This window comes from Salmo salar, chromosome 17, assembly GCF_965601325.2.
Source record: "Salmo salar chromosome 17, fSalSal1, whole genome shotgun sequence".
In the NCBI taxonomy this organism is placed as follows: Eukaryota; Metazoa; Chordata; class Actinopteri; order Salmoniformes; family Salmonidae; genus Salmo; species Salmo salar.
Window position 1 is genome coordinate 21,950,001 of NC_138307.1, and position 18,472 is coordinate 21,968,472.

Below are 18,472 nucleotides of genomic sequence, written 5' to 3' on the forward strand. Positions count from 1 at the left end.
ATACACACACGTTATATACACACACACGTTATATAAACACACACACGTTTTATATACACACACACGTTATATATACACACACACGTTATATACACACACACGTTATATATACACACACACGTTAAATATACACACACACGTTATATATACACACACGTTATATATACACACACGTTATATATACACACACGTTATATATACACACACACGTTATATACACACACACGTTATATATACACACACACGTTATATATACACACACGTTATATACACACACACGTTATATATACACACACGTTATATATACACACACGTTATATACACACACACGTTATATATACACACACACGTTATATACACACACACGTTATATATACACACACACATTATATATACACACACGTTATATATACACACGTTATATATACACACACACGTTATATATACACACACACGTTATATATACACACACACACACGTTATATATACACACACACGTTATATACACACACGTTATATATACACACACACGCTATATATACACACACGTTATATATACACACACGTTATATATACACACACACGCTATATATACACACACGTTATATATACACACACGTTATATATACACAAACGTTATATATACACACAAACGTTATATATACACTATATATACACACACACATTATATATACACACACACGTTATATACACACACACGTTATATATACACACACACGCTATTTATACACACACGTTATATATACACACACACGTTATATATACACACACGTTATATACACACACACGTTATATATACACACACACGTTATATACACACACGCGTTATATATACACACACACGTTATATATACACACACACGTTATATATACACACACTTTATACATACACACACACGTTATATACACACACGTTATACATACACACACGTTATATACACACACGTTATATATACACACACGTTATATACACACACACGTTATATATACACACACACGTTATATATACACACACGTTATATATACACTATATATACACACACACATTATATATACACACACACGTTATATATACACACACACGTTATATACACACACACGTTATATACACACACACGTTATATATACACACACACGTTATATATACACACACACGTTATATACACACACACACGTTATATATACACACACGTTATATATACACACACACGTTATATACACACACACACGTTATATATACACACACACGTTATACACACACACACACGTTATATACACACACACGTTATACATACACACACACACACGTTATATATACACACACACGTTATACATACACACACACGTTATATATATACCCACACACACACGTTATATATATATATTTATATTTATTTTTATTTCACCTTTATTTAACCAGGTGAGCTAGTTGAGAACAAGTTCTCATTTACAACTGCGACCTGGCCAAGATAAATATGCACACACACATGTTACATGTATATATATATACACACACACGTTATATATACACACACACACACATGTTACATGTATATATATATATACACACACAGCCACGTTATACACACGCCAACAGTCACAAAAACAAACAAGTTGTAAACACAGTTTTATTTTCTGTCAAACTCATTACACACTGAGTTCTCTTTAAAGGTAGACTCAGTAAAGTGACGTTGCCACCATCAGCACCTCAGATTGAGGAGAGAGATGCAAGACTTCGCTCTCACACTGTCACACACAGTATCTGCACTCCGCACGGGTTCGTTTCACGCTGCGTATGGCATGGTAGCCATGGGAACAAATAAGTTGAAGTTGAGCCTCACACTTCAACACTCTTAGTTGTTGCTGAAATCGACCCACTGCTGTTAACTTTCAGCATCTCCGTCATATTGCTGAATTTACCTTTAATGTTAATAAAGTGCATTTGTAGAGCCTTTTTCATTCACAGAAAATAAATCACAAAGCTCTTAGTGATGTCCATGAGAAGGAAGCACCCAGACACACCTGTTCTGCCCCCTGGTGGAAGTCGGTGGACATGACCAGTGTGTTGCTGCGTTCCTCCAGCACTGACGTCAGCCCTTTCCAGTCCTCCTGTAGCTGTGACGAGACACACGCAATCCGCTCTGCTCCGTAGTGACATGCTTCACACAGCTGCATCGCCACGGAGACCACCCCGTCCACGTTCACACTCCCGTTCTAAGGAGGGGTCAGAGGTTAGGAGTTAAAGATCAGTGTTCATCAAGTGACAGTACCAAACATTAGAGTTCACAACTCATGTTTAATGGCACCATAGAGTTAAAGGTCACGTGTAATAGAATGTCTGTACTGTAGAGTTCAAAGTGTCATGTAATGAATAGAATGTCTGATACAGTGCCTTGCGAAAGTATTCGGCCCCCTTGAACTTTTCGACCTTTTGCCATATTTCAGGCTTCAAACATAAAGATATAAAACTGTATTTTTTTGTGAAGAATCAACAACAAGTGGGACACAATTATGAAGTGGAACGAAATTTATTGGATATTTCAAACTTTTTTAACAAATAAAAAACTGAAAAATTGGCCGTGCAAAATGATTCAGCCCCCTTTAGTTAATACTTTGTAGCGTCACCTTTTGCTGCGATTACAGCTGTAAGTCGCTTGGGGTATGTCTCTATCAGTTTTGCACATCGAGAGACTGACATTTTTGCCCATTCCTCCTTGCAAAACAGCTCGAGCTCAGTGAGGTTGGATGGAGAGCGTTTGTGAACAGCAGTTTTCAGTTCTTTCCACAGATTCTCGATTGGATTCAGGTCTGGACTTTGACTTGGCCATTCTAACACCTGGATATGTTTATTTGTGAACCATTCCATTGTAGATTTTGCTTTATGTTTTGGATCATTGTCTTGTTGGAAGACAAATCTCCGTCCCAGTCTCAGGTCTTTTGCAGACTCCATCAGGTTTTCTTCCAGAATGGTCCTGTATTTGGCTCCATCCATCTTCCCATCAATTTTAACCATCTTCCCTGCCCCTGCTGAAGAAAAGCAGGCCCAAACCATGATGCTGCCACCACCATGTTTGACAGTGGGGATGGTGTGTTCAGGGTGATGGGCTGTGTTGCTTTTACGCCAAACCTAACGGTTTGCATTGTTGCCAAAAAGTTCGATTTTGGTTTCATCTGACCAGAGAACCTTCTTCCACATGTTTGGTGTGTCTCCCAGGTGGCTAGTGGCAAACTTTAAACGACACTTTTTATGGATATCTTTAAGAAATGTCTTTCTTCTTGCCACTCTTCCATAAAGGCCAGATTTGTGCAGTATACGACTGATTGTTGTCCTATGGACAGAGTCTCCCACCTCAGCTGTAGATCTCTGCAGTTCATCCAGAGTGATCATGGGCCTCTTGGCTGCATCTCTGATCAGTCTTCTCCTTGTATGAGCTGAAAGTTTAGAGGGACGGCCGGGTCTTCGTAGATTTGCAGTGGTCTGATACTCCTTCCATTTCAATATTATCGCTTGCACAGTGCTCCTTGGGATGTTTAAAGCTTGGGAAATCTTTTTGTATCCAAATCCGGCTTTAAACTTCTCCACAACAGTATCTCGGACCTGCCTGGTGTGTTCCTTGCTCTTCATGATGCTCTCTGCGCTTTAAACGGACCTCTGAGACTATCACAGAGCAGGTGCATTTATACGGAGACTTGATTACACACAGGTGGATTCTATTTATCATCATTAGTCATTTAGGTCAACATTGGATCATTCAGAGATCCTCACTGAACTTCTGGAGAGAGTTTGCTGCACTGAAAGTAAAGGGGCTGAATAATTTTGCACGCCCAATTTTTCAGTTTTTTATTTGTTAAAAAAGTTTGAAATATCCAATACATTTTGTTCCACTTCATGATTGTGTCCCACTTGTTGTTGATTCTTCACAAAAAATTACAGTTTTATATCTTTATGTTTGAAGCCTGAAATGTGGCAAAAGTTCGAAAAGTTCAAGGGGGCCGAATACTTTCGCAAGGCACTGTAAATAGAATGCCCATACTATAGAGTTCAAGGTTAAGAGCAATAAAGTGTCCGTACCATAGACTGTGAATTGTACACACCATAGAGTTCACAGTGATGTGTGATAGGGTGTCTGTACCATAGAGTTCACAGTGATGTGTGATAGGGTGTCTGTACCATAGAGTTCACAGTGATGTGTGATAGGGTGTCTGTACCATAGAGTTCACAGTGATGTGTGATAGGGTGTCTGTACCATAGAGTTCATAGTAAAGGGCAGAGGTGTGGACTCGAGTCACATGACTTGGACTCGAGTCGTAAATATGATGACTTGCAACTCGACTTTGACTTTAACACCAATGACTCGTGACTTGACTTGGACTTGAGCCTTTTGACTCGACCTGACTTGATACCCTTCCCAAGCCCAAATATTAAAAATTATGCCTTTTAAAAAAGTGTGCAGCGCATCAACTCTTCATTTAACAGATTACAGTTTGAATCAGACAGCAGCCAATGAAATTGTGCCAGCTGAGAAAAAGCTGTGCGTGGCAGTGCAGAGGAACGTCGGCAGGTGAATTCAGACGGAGCCCTTGGAAAGATGATATCCAAAATTATTATTTTCGGATATAAAGACAACGCTGTATCAACAAAAAACGGGTTGCAACTTTCAAAACATGCAGGAAGAAAATTACAGATGGAGGCACAACAATTTCCAACTTTGTTCGACATTTGAAGCTGCACAAAGAACGGTAAGTCGTGGCTAATATAGCCGACAGCTACAGTGAGGGAAAAAAGTATTTGATCCCCTGCTGATTTTGTACGTTTGCCCACTGACAAAGAAATGATCAGTCTATAATTTTAATGGTAGGTTTATTTGAACAGTGAGAGACAGAATAACAACAAAAAATCCTGAAAAACGCATGTCAAAAATGTTATAAATTGATTTGCATTTTAATGAGGGAAATAAGTATTTGACCCCCTCTCAATCAGAAAGATTTCTGGCTCCCATGTGTCTTTTATACAGGTAACGAGCTGAGATTAGGAGCACACTCTTAAAGGGAGTGCTCCTAATCTCAGTTTGTTACCTGTATAAAAGACACCTGTCCACAGAAGCAATCAATCAATCAGATTCCAAACTCTCCACCATGGCCAAGACCAAAGAGCTCTCCAAGGATGTCAGGGACAAGATTGTAGACCTACACAAGGCTGGAATGGACTACAAGACCATCGCCAAGCAGCTTGGTGAGAAGGTGACAACAGTTGGTGTGATTATTCGCAAATGGAAGAAACACAAAAGAACTGTCTCCCTTGGCCTGGGGATCCATGCAAGATCTCACCTCATGGAGTTGCAATGATCATGAGAACAGTGAGGAATCAGCCCAGAACTACACGGGAGGATCTTGTCAATGATCTCAAGGCAGCTGGGACCATAGTCACCAAGAAAACAATTGGTAACACACTACGCCGTGAAGGACTGAAATCCTGCAGTGCCCGCAAGGTCCCCCTGCTCAACAAAGCACATATACATGCTCGTCTGAAGTTTGCCAATGAACATCTGAATAATTCAGAGGACAACTGGGTGAAAGTGTTGTGGTCAGAGAAGGAATGCTGCCTATGACCCCAAGAACACCATCCCCACCGTCAAACATGGAGGTGGAAACATGTTTTGGGGGTGTTTTTCTGCTAAGGGGAGAGGACAACTTCATCGCATCAAAGGGACGATGGACGTGGCCATGTACCGTAAAATCTTGGGTGAGAACCTCCTTCCCTCAGCCAGGGCATTGAAAATGGGTCGTGAATGGGTATTCCAGCATGACAATGACCCAAAACACACGGCCAAGGCAACAAAGGAGTGGCTTAAGAAGAAGCACATTAAGGTCCTGGAGTGGCCTAGCCAGTCTCCAGACCTTAATCCCATAGAAAATCTGTGGAGGGAGCTGAAGGTTCGATTTGCCAAACGTCAGCCTCGAAACCTTAATGACTTGGAGAAGATCTGCAAAGAGGAGTGGGACAAAATCCCTCCTGAGATGTGTGCAAACCTGGTGGCCAACTACAAGAAACGTCTGACCTCTGTGATTGCCAACAAGGGTTTTGCCACCAAGTACTAAGTCATGTTTTGCAGAGGGGTCAAATACTTATTTCCCTCATTAAAATGCAAATAATTTTATAACATTTTTGACATGCGTTTTTCTGGATTGTTGTTGTTGTTATTCTGTCTCTCACTGTTCAAATAAACCTACCATTAAAATGATAGACTGATCATTTCTTTGTCAGTGGGCAAACGTACAAAATCAGCAGGGGATCAAATACTTTTTCCCCTCACTGTATGTATTTTATTACTTTACTGGTGTATCATGTAGGCTAACGTAACGTTAAATCAATGAGCCTCCACACAGTCAGTCAGTGCGGGAACGTGATCATTGCACCCAAGATTGAGCTACAGCTGGCCAGGCAGTTGGTAGTCTAAAGCCTGCCTGATGTTACTGCTGTTCCTAAAACCACTGACATACGTTAGCCTACTGTAACCACACAGAGAGGGTGTGTGTGTGTGTGTGTGTGTGTGTGTGTGTGTGTGTGTGTGTGTGTGTGTGTGTGTGTGTGTGTGTGTGTGTGTGTGTGTGTGTGTGTGTGTGTGTGTGTGTGTGTGTGTGTGTGTGTGTGTGTGTGTGTGTGTGTGTGTGTGTGTGTGTGTGTGTGTGTGTTAAGGTTGGGCGATTGTGTACAAGCCTACATTGCCCGATTGCGCCCCATAGAGATCCCCGATAGTTGATCACCATAGGGGGGTGTCTTTCTCATGGCTACTCATGTATTTCCATGGAAATATAATGTTTATTTGGAAAGTAATAAATATATAGATATTTTTAAAAGCATTCATGATTTGCATAAATGTAATATACTATTACTCTTGTTAAAAATATGAAATGGTATTACATTTGATGAAGAATACATTATGACTTGTTTAGGACTCGAAACTCAAAGTTTAGGACTTGAGACTTGACTTGATACTTGACGGTCTTGACTTGAGACTTGACTCTGACTTGCCTGTCTTGACTTGGGACTTGTGACTTGTAAAACAATGACTTGGTCCCACCTCTGGTAAAGAGTAACAGACTGTCTGTACCATAGAGTTCATAGTAAAGGGTAACAGAGTGTCCATACCATAGAGTTGATGGTGAAGAGTAACAGAATGTCTGTACCATAGAGTTCATAGTAAAGGGTAACAGAGTGTCTGTACCATAGAGTTCATAGTAAAGGGTAACAGAGTGTCCGTACCATAGAGTTGATGGTAAAGGGTAACAGAGTGTCCGTACCATAGAGTTGATAGTAAAGGGTAACAGAGTGTCCGTACCATAGAGTTCATAGTAAAGGGTAACAGAGTGTCTGTACCATAGAGTTCATAGTAAAGGGTAACAGAGTGCCCGTACCATAGAGTTCATAGTAAAGGGTAACAGAGTGTCTGTACCATAGAGTTCATAGTAAAGGGTAACAGAGTGTCCGTACCATAGAGTTCATAGTAAAGGGTAACAGAGTGTCTGTACCATAGAGTTCATAGTAAAGGGTAACAGAGTGTCTGTACCATAGAGTTCATAGTAAAGGGTAACACAGTGTCTGTACCATAGAGTTCATAGTAAAGGGTAACAGAGTGTCCGTACCATAGAGTTCATAGTAAAGGGTAACAGAGTGTCTGTACCATAGAGTTCATAGTAAAGGGTAACAGAGTGTCTGTACCATAGAGTTCATAGTAAAGGGTAACAGAGTGTCCGTACCATAGAGATCATAGTAAAGGGTAACAGAGTGTCCGTACCATAGAGTTGATGGTAAAGGGTAAGAGAGTGTCCGTACCATAGAGTTCATAGTAAAGGGTAACAGAGTGTCTGTACCATAGAGTTGATGGTAAAGGGTAACAGAGTGTCCGTACCATAGAGTTGATGGTAAAGGGTAACAGAGTGTCCTTACCATAGAGTTCATAGTAAAGGGTAACAGAATGTCTGTACCATAGAGTTGATAGTAAAGGGTAACAGAGTGTCCGTACCATAGAGTTCATAGTAAAGGTTAACAGAGTGTCTGTACCATAGAGTTGATGGTAAAGGGTAACAGAGTGTCCGTACCATAGAGTTGATGGTAAAGGGTAACAGAGTGTCCGTACCATAGAGTTCATAGTAAAGGGTAACAGAGTGTCTGTACCATAGAGTTCATAGTAGAGGGTAAGAGAGTGTCCGTACCATAGAGTTCATAGTAAAGGGTAACAGAGTGTCCGTACCATAGAGTTGATGGTAAAGGGTAACAGAGTGTCCGTACCATAGAGTTCATAGTAAAGGGTAACAGAGTGTCCGTACCATAGAGTTGATGGTAAAGGGTAAGAGAGTGTCCGTACCATAGAGTTGATGGTAAAGGGTAACAGAGTGTCCGTACCATAGAGTTGATGGTAAAGGGTAACAGAGTGTCCGTACCATAGAGTTCATAGTAAAGGGTAACAGAGTGTCCGTACCATAGAGTTCATAGTAAAGGGTAACAGAGTGTCCGTACCATAGAGTTCATAGTAAAGGGTAACAGAGTGTCTGTACCATAGAGTTCATAGTAAAGGGTAACAGAGTGCCGTACCATAGAGTTCATAGTAAAGGGTAACAGAGTGTCTGTACCATAGAGTTCATAGTAAAGGGTAACAGAGTGTCTGTACCATAGAGTTCATAGTAAAGGGTAACAGAGTGTCTGTACCATAGAGTTCATAGTAAAGGGTAACAGAGTGTCTGTACCATAGAGTTCATAGTAAAGGGTAACAGAGTGTCTGTACCATAGAGTTCATAGTAAAGGGTAACAGAGTGTCTGTACCATAGAGTTCATAGTAAAGGGTAACAGAGTGTCCGTACCATAGAGTTCATAGTAAAGGGTAACAGAGTGTCTGTACCATAGAGTTCATAGTAAAGGGTAACAGAGTGTCTGTACCATAGAGTTCATAGTAAAGGGTAACAGAGTGTCCGTACCATAGAGTTCATAGTAAAGGGTAACAGAGTGTCTGTACCATAGAGTTCATAGTAAAGGGTAACAGAGTGTCTGTACCATAGAGTTCATAGTAAAGGGTAACAGAGTGTCCGTACCATAGAGTTCATAGTAAAGGGTAACAGAGTGTCCGTACCATAGAGTTGATGGTAAAGGGTAAGAGAGTGTCCGTACCATAGAGTTCATAGTAAAGGGTAACAGAGTGTCTGTACCATAGAGTTGATGGTAAAGGGTAACAGAGTGTCCGTACCATAGAGTTGATGGTAAAGGGTAACAGAGTGTCCTTACCATAGAGTTCATAGTAAAGGGTAACAGAGTGTCTGTACCATAGAGTTGATGGTAAAGGGTAACAGAGTGTCCGTACCATAGAGTTGATAGTAAAGGGTAACAGAGTGTCCGTACCATAGAGTTCATAGTAAAGGTTAACAGAGTGTCTGTACCATAGAGTTGATGGTAAAGGGTAACAGAGTGTCCGTACCATAGAGTTGATGGTGAAGGGTAAAAGAGTGTCCGTACCATAGAGTTGATAGTAAAGGGTAACAGAGTGTCCGTACCATAGAGTTCATAGTAAAGGGTAACAGAGTGTCTGTACCATAGAGTTCATAGCAGAGGGTAAGAGAGTGTCCGTACCATAGAGTTCATAGTAAAGGGTAACAGAGTGTCCGTACCATAGAGTTGATGGTAAAGGGTAACAGAGTGTCCGTACCATAGAGTTGATGGTAAAGGGTAACAGAGTGTCCGTACCATAGAGTTCATAGTAAAGGGTAACAGAGTGTCTGTACCATAGAGTTCATAGTAGAGGGTAAGAGAGTGTCCGTACCATAGAGTTCATAGTAAAGGGTAACAGAGTGTCCGTACCATAGAGTTGATGGTAAAGGGTAACAGAGTGTCCGTACCATAGAGTTCATAGTAAAGGGTAACAGAGTGTCCGTACCATAGAGTTGATGGTAAAGGGTAAGAGAGTGTCCGTACCATAGAGTTGATGGTAAAGGGTAACAGAGTGTCCGTACCATAGAGTTGATGGTAAAGGGTAACAGAGTGTCCGTACCATAGAGTTCATAGTAAAGGGTAACAGAGTGTCCGTACCATAGAGTTCATAGTAAAGGGTAACAGAGTGTCCGTACCATAGAGTTGATGATAAAGGGTAACAGAGTGTCTGTACCATAGAGTTCATAGTAAAGGGTAACAGAGTGCCTGTACCATAGAGTTCATAGGAAAGGGTAACAGAGTGTCCGTACCATAGAGTTCATAGTAAAGGGTAACAGAGTGTCCGTACCATAGAGTTGATGGTAAAGGGTAACAGAGTGTCTGTACCATAGAGTTCATAGTAAAGGGTAACAGAGTTTCTGTACCATAGAGTTGATAGTAAAGGGTAACAGAGTGTCCGTACCATAGAGTTCATAGCAAAGGGTAACAGAGTGTCTGTACCATAGAGTTGATGGTAAAGGGTAACAGAGTGTCCGTACCATAGAGTTGATGGTAAAGGGTAACAGAGTGTCCGTACCATAGAGTTCATAGTAAAGGGTAACAGAGTGTCCGTACCATAGAGTTCATAGTAAAGGTTAACAGAGTGTCTGTACAATAGAGTTGATGGTAAAGGGTAACAGAGTGTCCGTACCATAGAGTTGATGGTGAAGGGTAACAGAGTGTCCGTACCATAGAGTTGATAGTAAAGGGTAACAGAGTGTCCGTACCATAGAGTTCATAGTAAAGGGTAACAGAGTGTCTGTACCATAGAGTTCATAGCAGAGGGTAAGAGAGTGTCCGTACCATAGAGTTCATAGTAAAGGGTAACAGAGTGTCCGTACCATAGAGTTGATGGTAAAGGGTAACAGAGTGTCCGTACCATAGAGTTGATGGTAAAGGGTAACAGAGTGTCCGTACCATAGAGTTCATAGTAAAGGGTAACAGAGTGTCTGTACCATAGAGTTCATAGTAGAGGGTAAGAGAGTGTCCGTACCATAGAGTTCATAGTAAAGGGTAACAGAGTGTCCGTACCATAGAGTTGATGGTAAAGGGTAACAGAGTGTCCGTACCATAGAGTTCATAGTAAAGGGTAACAGAGTGTCTGTACCATAGAGTTGATGGTAAAGGGTAACAGAGTGTCCGTACCATAGAGTTGATGGTAAAGGGTAAGAGAGTGTCCGTACCATAGAGTTCATAGTAAAGGGTAACAGAGTGTCCGTACCATAGAGTTCATAGTAAAGGGTAACAGAGTGTCCGTACCATAGAGTTCATAGTAAAGGGTAAGAGAGTGTCCGTACCATAGAGTTCATAGTAAAGGGTAACAGAGTGTCCGTACCATAGAGTTGATGGTAAAGGGTAACAGAGTGTCCGTACCATAGAGTTGATGGTAAAGGGTAAGAGAGTGTCCGTACCATAGAGTTGATGGTAAAGGGTAACAGAGTGTCCGTACCATAGAGTTGATGGTAAAGGGTAACAGAGTGTCCGTACCATAGAGTTCATAGTAAAGGGTAACAGAGTGTCCGTACCATAGAGTTCATAGTAAAGGGTAACAGAGTGTCTGTACCATAGAGTTCATAGTAAAGGGTAACAGAGTGCCTGTACCATAGAGTTCATAGGAAAGGGTAACAGAGTGTCCGTACCATAGAGTTGATAGTAAAGGGTAACAGAGTGTCCGTACCATAGAGTTCATAGTAAAGGGTAACAGAGTGTCCGTACCATAGAGTTGATGGTAAAGGGTAACAGAGTGTCTGTACCATAGAGTTCATAGTAAAGGGTAACAGAGTGTCTGTACCATAGAGTTGATAGTAAAGGGTAACAGAGTGTCCGTACCATAGAGTTCATAGCAAAGGGTAACAGAGTGTCTGTACCATAGAGTTGATGGTAAAGGGTAACAGAGTGTCCGTACCATAGAGTTGATGGTAAAGGGTAACAGAGTGTCCGTACCATAGAGTTCATAGTAAAGGGTAACAGAGTGTCCGTACCATAGAGTTCATAGTAAAGGTTAACAGAGTGTCTGTACAATAGAGTTGATGGTAAAGGGTAACAGAGTGTCCGTACCATAGAGTTGATGGTGAAGGGTAACAGAGTGTCCGTACCATAGAGTTGATAGTAAAGGGTAACAGAGTGTCCGTACCATAGAGTTCATAGTAAAGGGTAACAGAGTGTCCGTACCATAGAGTTGATAGTAAAGGGTAACAGAGTGCCGTACCATAGAGTTGATAGTAAAGGGTAACAGAGTGTCCGTACCATAGAATTCATAGTAAAGGGTAACAGAGTGCCGTACCATAGAGTTCATAGTAAAGGGTAACAGAGTGTCTGTACCATAGAGTTCATAGTAGAGGGTAAGAGAGTGTCCGTACCATAGAGTTTATAGTAAAGGGTAACAGAGTGTCCGTACCATAGAGTTGATGGTAAAGGGTAAGAGAGTGTCCGTACCATAGAGTTGATGGTAAAGGGTAACAGAGTGTCCGTACCATAGAGTTCATAGTAAAGGGTAACAGAATGTCCGTACCATAGAGTTCATAGGAAAGGGTAACAGAGTGTCCGTACCATAGAGTTCATAGTAAAGGGTAACAGAGTGTCCGTACCATAGAGTTCATAGTAAAGGGTAACAGAGTGTCTGTACCATAGAGTTCATAGTAAAGGGTAACAGAGTGTCCGTACCATAGAGTTGATGGTAAAGGGTAACAGAGTGTCCGTACCATAGAGTTCATAGTAAAGGGTAACAGAGCGTCTGTACCATAGAGTTGATGGTAAAGGGTAACAGAGTGTCCGTACCATAGAGTTGATAGTAAAGGGTAACAGAGTGTCTGTACCATAGAGTTGATAGTAAAGGGTAACAGAGTGTCCGTACCATAGAGTTCATAGTAAAGGGTAACAGAATGTCCGTACCATAGAGTTCATAGTAAAGGGTAACAGAGTGTCCGTACCATAGAGTTCATAGTAAAGGGTAACAGAGTGTCTGTACCATAGAGTTGATGGTAAAGGGTAACAGAGTGTCTGTACCATAGAGTTCATAGTAAAGGGTAACAGAGTGCCGTACCATAGAGTTCATAGTAAAGGGTAACAGAGTGTCTGTACCATAGAGTTCATAGTAAAGGGTAACAGAGTGTCTGTACCATAGAGTTCATAGTAAAGGGTAACAGAGTGTCCGTACCATAGAGTTCATAGTAAAGGGTAACAGAGTGTCTGTACCATAGAGTTCATAGTAAAGGGTAACAGAGTGTCTGTACCATAGAGTTCATAGTAAAGGGTAACAGAGTGTCTGTACCATAGAGTTCATAGTAAAGGGTAACAGAGTGTCTGTACCATAGAGTTGATAGTAAAGGGTAACAGTGTGTCCGTACCATAGAGTTGATGGTAAAGGGTAACAGTGTGTCCGTACCATAGAGTTGATAGTAAAGGGTAACAGAGTGTCCGTACCATAGAGTTGATAGTAAAGGGTAACAGAGTGTCTGTACCATAGAGTTCATAGTAAAGGGTAACAGAGTGTCTGTACCATAGAGTTCATAGTAAAGGGTAACAGAGTGTCTGTACCATAGAGTTCATAGTAAAGGGTAACAGAGTGTCTGTACCATAGAGTTCATAGTAAAGGTTAACAGAGTGTCTGTACCATAGAGTTCATAGTAAAGGGTAACAGAGTGTCTGTACCAAAGAGTTCATAGTAAAGGGTAACAGAGTGTCTGTACCATAGAGTTGATGGTAAAGGGTAACAGAGTGTCCGTACCATAGAGTTGATAATAAAGGGTAACAGAGTGTCTGTACCATAGAGTTCATAGTAAAGGGTAACAGAGTGTCTGTACCATAGAGTTGATGGTGAAGGGTAACAGAGTGTCTGTACCATAGAGTTCATAGTAAAGGGTAACAGAGTGTCCGTACCATAGAGTTCATAGTAAAGGGTAACAGAGTGTCTGTACCATAGAGTTCATAGTAAAGGGTAACAGAGTGTCTGTACCATAGAGTTCATAGTAAAGGGTAACAGAGTGTCCGTACCATAGAGTTCATGGTAAAGGGTAACAGAGTGTCCGTACCATAGAGTTCATAGTAAAGGGTAACAGAGTGTCCGTACCATAGAGTTCATAGTAAAGGGTAACAGAGTGTCCGTACCATAGAGTTGATGGTGAAGGGTAACAGAGTGTCTGTACCATAGAGTTCATATTAAAGGGTAACAGAGTGTCCGTACCATAGAGTTCATAGTAAAGGGTAACAGAGTGTCCGTACCATAGAGTTGATGGTGAAGGGTAACAGAGTGTCTGTACCATAGAGTTGATGGTAAAGGGTAACAGAGTGTCCGTACCATAGAGTTCATAGTAAAGGGTAACAGAGTGTCCGTACCATAGAGTTGATGGTAAAGGGTAAGAGAGTGTCCGTACCATAGAGTTCATAGTAAAGGGTAACAGAGTGTCTGTACCATAGAGTTGATGGTAAAGGGTAACAGAGTGTCCGTACCATAGAGTTGATGGTAAAGGGTAACAGAGTGTCCGTACCATAGAGTTCATAGTAAAGGGTAACAGAGTGTCCATACCATAGAGTTCATAGTAAAGGGTAACAGAGTGTCTGTACCATAGAGTTCATAGTAAAGGGTAACAGAGTGTCTGTACCATAGAGTTCATAGTAAAGGGTAACAGAGTGTCCGTACCATAGAGTTCATAGTAAAGGGTAACATAGTGTCCGTACCATAGAGTTCATGGTAAAGGGTAACAGAGTGTCCGTACCATAGAGTTCATAGTAAAGGGTAACAGAGTGTCCGTACCATAGAGTTCATAGTAAAGGGTAACAGAGTGTCTATACCATAGAGTTCATAGTAAAGGGTAACAGAGTGTCCGTACCATAGAGTTCATAGTAAAGGGTAACAGAGTGTCCGTACCATAGAGTTGATGGTGAAGGGTAACAGAGTGTCTGTACCATAGAGTTCATATTAAAGGGTAACAGAGTGTCCGTACCATAGAGTTCATAGTAAAGGGTAACAGAGTGTCCGTACCATAGAGTTGATGGTGAAGGGTAACAGAGTGTCTGTACCATAGAGTTGATGGTAAAGGGTAACAGAGTGTCCGTACCATAGAGTTCATAGTAAAGGGTAACAGAGTGTCCGTACCATAGAGTTGATGGTAAAGGGTAAGAGAGTGTCCGTACCATAGAGTTCAAAGTAAAGGGTAACAGAGTGTCTGTACCATAGAGTTGATGGTAAAGGGTAACAGAGTGTCCGTACCATAGAGTTGATGGTAAAGGGTAACAGAGTGTCCGTACCATAGAGTTCATAGTAAAGGGTAACAGAGTGTCCGTACCATAGAGTTCATAGTAAAGGGTAACAGAGTGTCTGTACCATAGAGTTCATAGTAAAGGGTAACAGAGTGTCCGTACCATAGAGTTCATAGTAAAGGGTAACAGAGCGTCTGTACCATAGAGTTGATGGTAAAGGGTAACAGAGTGTCCGTACCATAGAGTTGATGGTAAAGGGTAACAGAGTGTCCGTACCATAGAGTTCATAGTAAAGGGTAACAGAGTGTCCGTACCATAGAGTTCATAGTAAAGGTTAACAGAGTGTCTGTACAATAGAGTTGATGGTAAAGGGTAACAGAGTGTCCGTACCATAGAGTTGATGGTGAAGGGTAACAGAGTGTCCGTACCATAGAGTTGATAGTAAAGGGTAACAGAGTGTCCGTACCATAGAGTTCATAGTAAAGGGTAACAGAGTGTCTGTACCATAGAGTTCATAGTAGAGGGTAAGAGAGTGTCCGTACCATAGAGTTTATAGTAAAGGGTAACAGAGTGTCCGTACCATAGAGTTGATGGTAAAGGGTAAGAGAGTGTCCGTACCATAGAGTTGATGGTAAAGGGTAACAGAGTGTCCGTACCATAGAGTTGATGGTAAAGGGTAACAGAGTGTCCGTACCATAGAGTTGATGGTGAAGGGTAACAGAGTGTCTGTACCATAGAGTTGATGGTAAAGGGTAACAGAGTGTCCGTACCATAGAGTTCATAGTAAAGGGTAACAGAGTGTCCGTACCATAGAGTTCATAGTAAAGGGTAACAGAGTGTCTGTACCATAGAGTTCATAGTAAAGGGTAACAGAGTGTCCGTACCATAGAGTTCATAGTAAAGGGTAACAGAGCGTCTGTACCATAGAGTTGATGGTAAAGGGTAACAGAGTGTCCGTACCATAGAGTTGATAGTAAAGGGTAACAGAGTGTCCGTACCATAGAGTTGATAGTAAAGGGTAACACAGTGTCCGTACCATAGAGTTCACAGTAAAGGGTAACAGAGTGTCTGTACCATAGAGTTCATAGTAAAGGGTAACAGAGTGTCTGTACCATAGAGTTCATAGTAAAGGGTAACAGAGCGTCTGTACCATAGAGTTCATAGTAAAGGGTAACAGAGTGTCCGTACCATAGAGTTCATAGGAAAGGGTAACAGAGTGTCCGTACCATAGAGTTCATAGTAAAGGGTAACAGAGTGTCCGTACCATAGAGTTGATGGTGAAGGGTAACAGAGTGTCCGTACCATAGAGTTGATGGTGAAGGGTAACAGAGTGTCTGTACCATAGAGTTCATAGTAAAGGGTAACAGAGTGTCTGTACCATAGAGTTCATAGTAAAGGGTAACAGAGTGTCCGTACCATAGAGGTGATGGTAAAGGGTAACAGAGTGTCCGTACCATAGAGTTGATAGTAAAGGGTAACAGAGTGTCCGTACCATAGAGTTCATAGTAAAGGGTAACAGAGTGTCTGTACCATAGAGTTCATAGTAGAGGGTAAGAGAGTGTCCGTACCATAGAGTTCATAGTAAAGGGTAACAGAGTGTCCGTACCATAGAGTTGATGGTAAAGGGTAAGAGAGTGTCAGTACCATAGAGTTGATGGTAAAGGGTAACAGAGTGTCCGTACCATAGAGTTGATGGTAAAGGGTAACAGAGTGTCCGTACCATAGAGTTCATAGTAAAGGGTAACAGAGTGTCTGGACCATAGAGTTCATAGTAAAGGGTAACAGAGTGTCCGTACCATAGAGTTGATGGTGAAGGGTAACAGAGTGTCTGTACCATAGAGTTCATAGTAAAGGGTAACAGAGTGTCCGTACCATAGAGTTCATGGTGAAGGGTAACAGAGTGTCTGTACCATAGAGTTCATAGTAAAGGGTAACAGAGTGTCCGTACCATAGAGTTGATGGTGAAGGGTAACAGAGTGTCTGTACCATAGAGTTGATGGTAAAGGGTAACAGAGTGTCCGTACCATAGAGTTGATGGTAAAGGGTAACAGAGTGTCCGTACCATAGAGTTGATAGTAAAGGGTAACAGAGTGTCTGTACCATAGAGTTCATAGTAAAGGGTAACAGAATGTCTGTACCATAGAGTTGATGGTGAAGGGTAACAGAGTGTCTGTACCATAGAGTTCATAGTAAAGGGGAACAGAGTGTCCGTACCATAGAGTTCATAGTAAAGGGTAACAGAGTGTCCGTACCATAGAGTTCATAGTAAAGGGTAACAGAGTGTCCGTACCATAGAGTTCATAGTAAAGGGTAACAGAGTGCCTGTACCATAGAGTTCATAGTAAAGGGTAACAGAGTGTCTGTACCATAGAGTTCATAGTAAAGGGTAACAGAGTGTCTGTACCATAGAGTTCATAGTAAAGGGTAACAGAGTGTCCGTACCATAGAGTTCATAGTAAAGGGTAACAGAGTGTCCGTACCATAGAGTTCATGGTAAAGGGTAACAGAGTGTCCGTACCATAGAGTTCATAGTAAAGGGTAACAGAGTGTCCGTACCGCAGTAGGGCAGAGGCTGTCCATGAGCTAGAAGGGTAACAGAGTGTCCGTACCATAGAGTTCATAGTAAAGGGTAACAGAGTGTCCGTACCATAGAGTTGATGGTGAAGGGTAACAGAGTGTCTGTACCATAGAGTTCATATTAAAGGGTAACAGAGTGTCCGTACCATAGAGTTCATAGTAAAGGGTAACAGAGTGTCCGTACCATAGAGTTGATGGTGAAGGGTAACAGAGTGTCTGTACCATAGAGTTCATAGTAAAGGGTAACAGAGTGTCCGTACCATAGAGTTGATGGTAAAGGGTAAGAGAGTGTCCGTACCATAGAGTTGATGGTAAAGGGTAACAGAGTGTCCGTACCATAGAGTTGATGGTAAAGGGTAACAGAGTGTCCGTACCATAGAGTTGATGGTAAAGGGTAACAGAGTGTCCGTACCATAGAGTTGATGGTGAAGGGTAACAGAGTGTCTGTACCATAGAGTTCATAGTAAAGGGTAACAGTGTGTCTGTACCATAGAGTTCATAGTAAAGGGTAACAGAGTGTCCGTACCATAGAGTTCATAGTAAAGGGTAACAGAGTGTCCGTACCATAGAGTTCATAGTAAAGGGTAACAGAGTGTCTGTACCATAGAGTTCATAGTAAAGGGTAACAGAGTGTCTGTACCATAGAGTTCATAGTAAAGGGTAACAGAGTGTCCGTACCATAGAGTTCATAGTAAAGTGTAACAGAGTGTCCGTACCATA

At 41.5% G+C, this 18,472-nt stretch overlaps 1 protein-coding gene across 1 annotated transcript in view; it reads right to left on the bottom strand.

Moving 5' to 3' along the window:
• LOC106575692 (kalirin) overlaps positions 1-18,472 on the bottom strand; it is a 130,626-nt gene that overhangs the window by 64,152 nt on the left and 48,002 nt on the right. Inside the window, exon 8 of the mRNA XM_082963607.1 lies at positions 2,044-2,235. Within this exon, the coding sequence (XP_082819733.1) occupies positions 2,044-2,235 (192 nt within the window). The remainder of the gene's footprint in view (positions 1-2,043; positions 2,236-18,472) is intronic.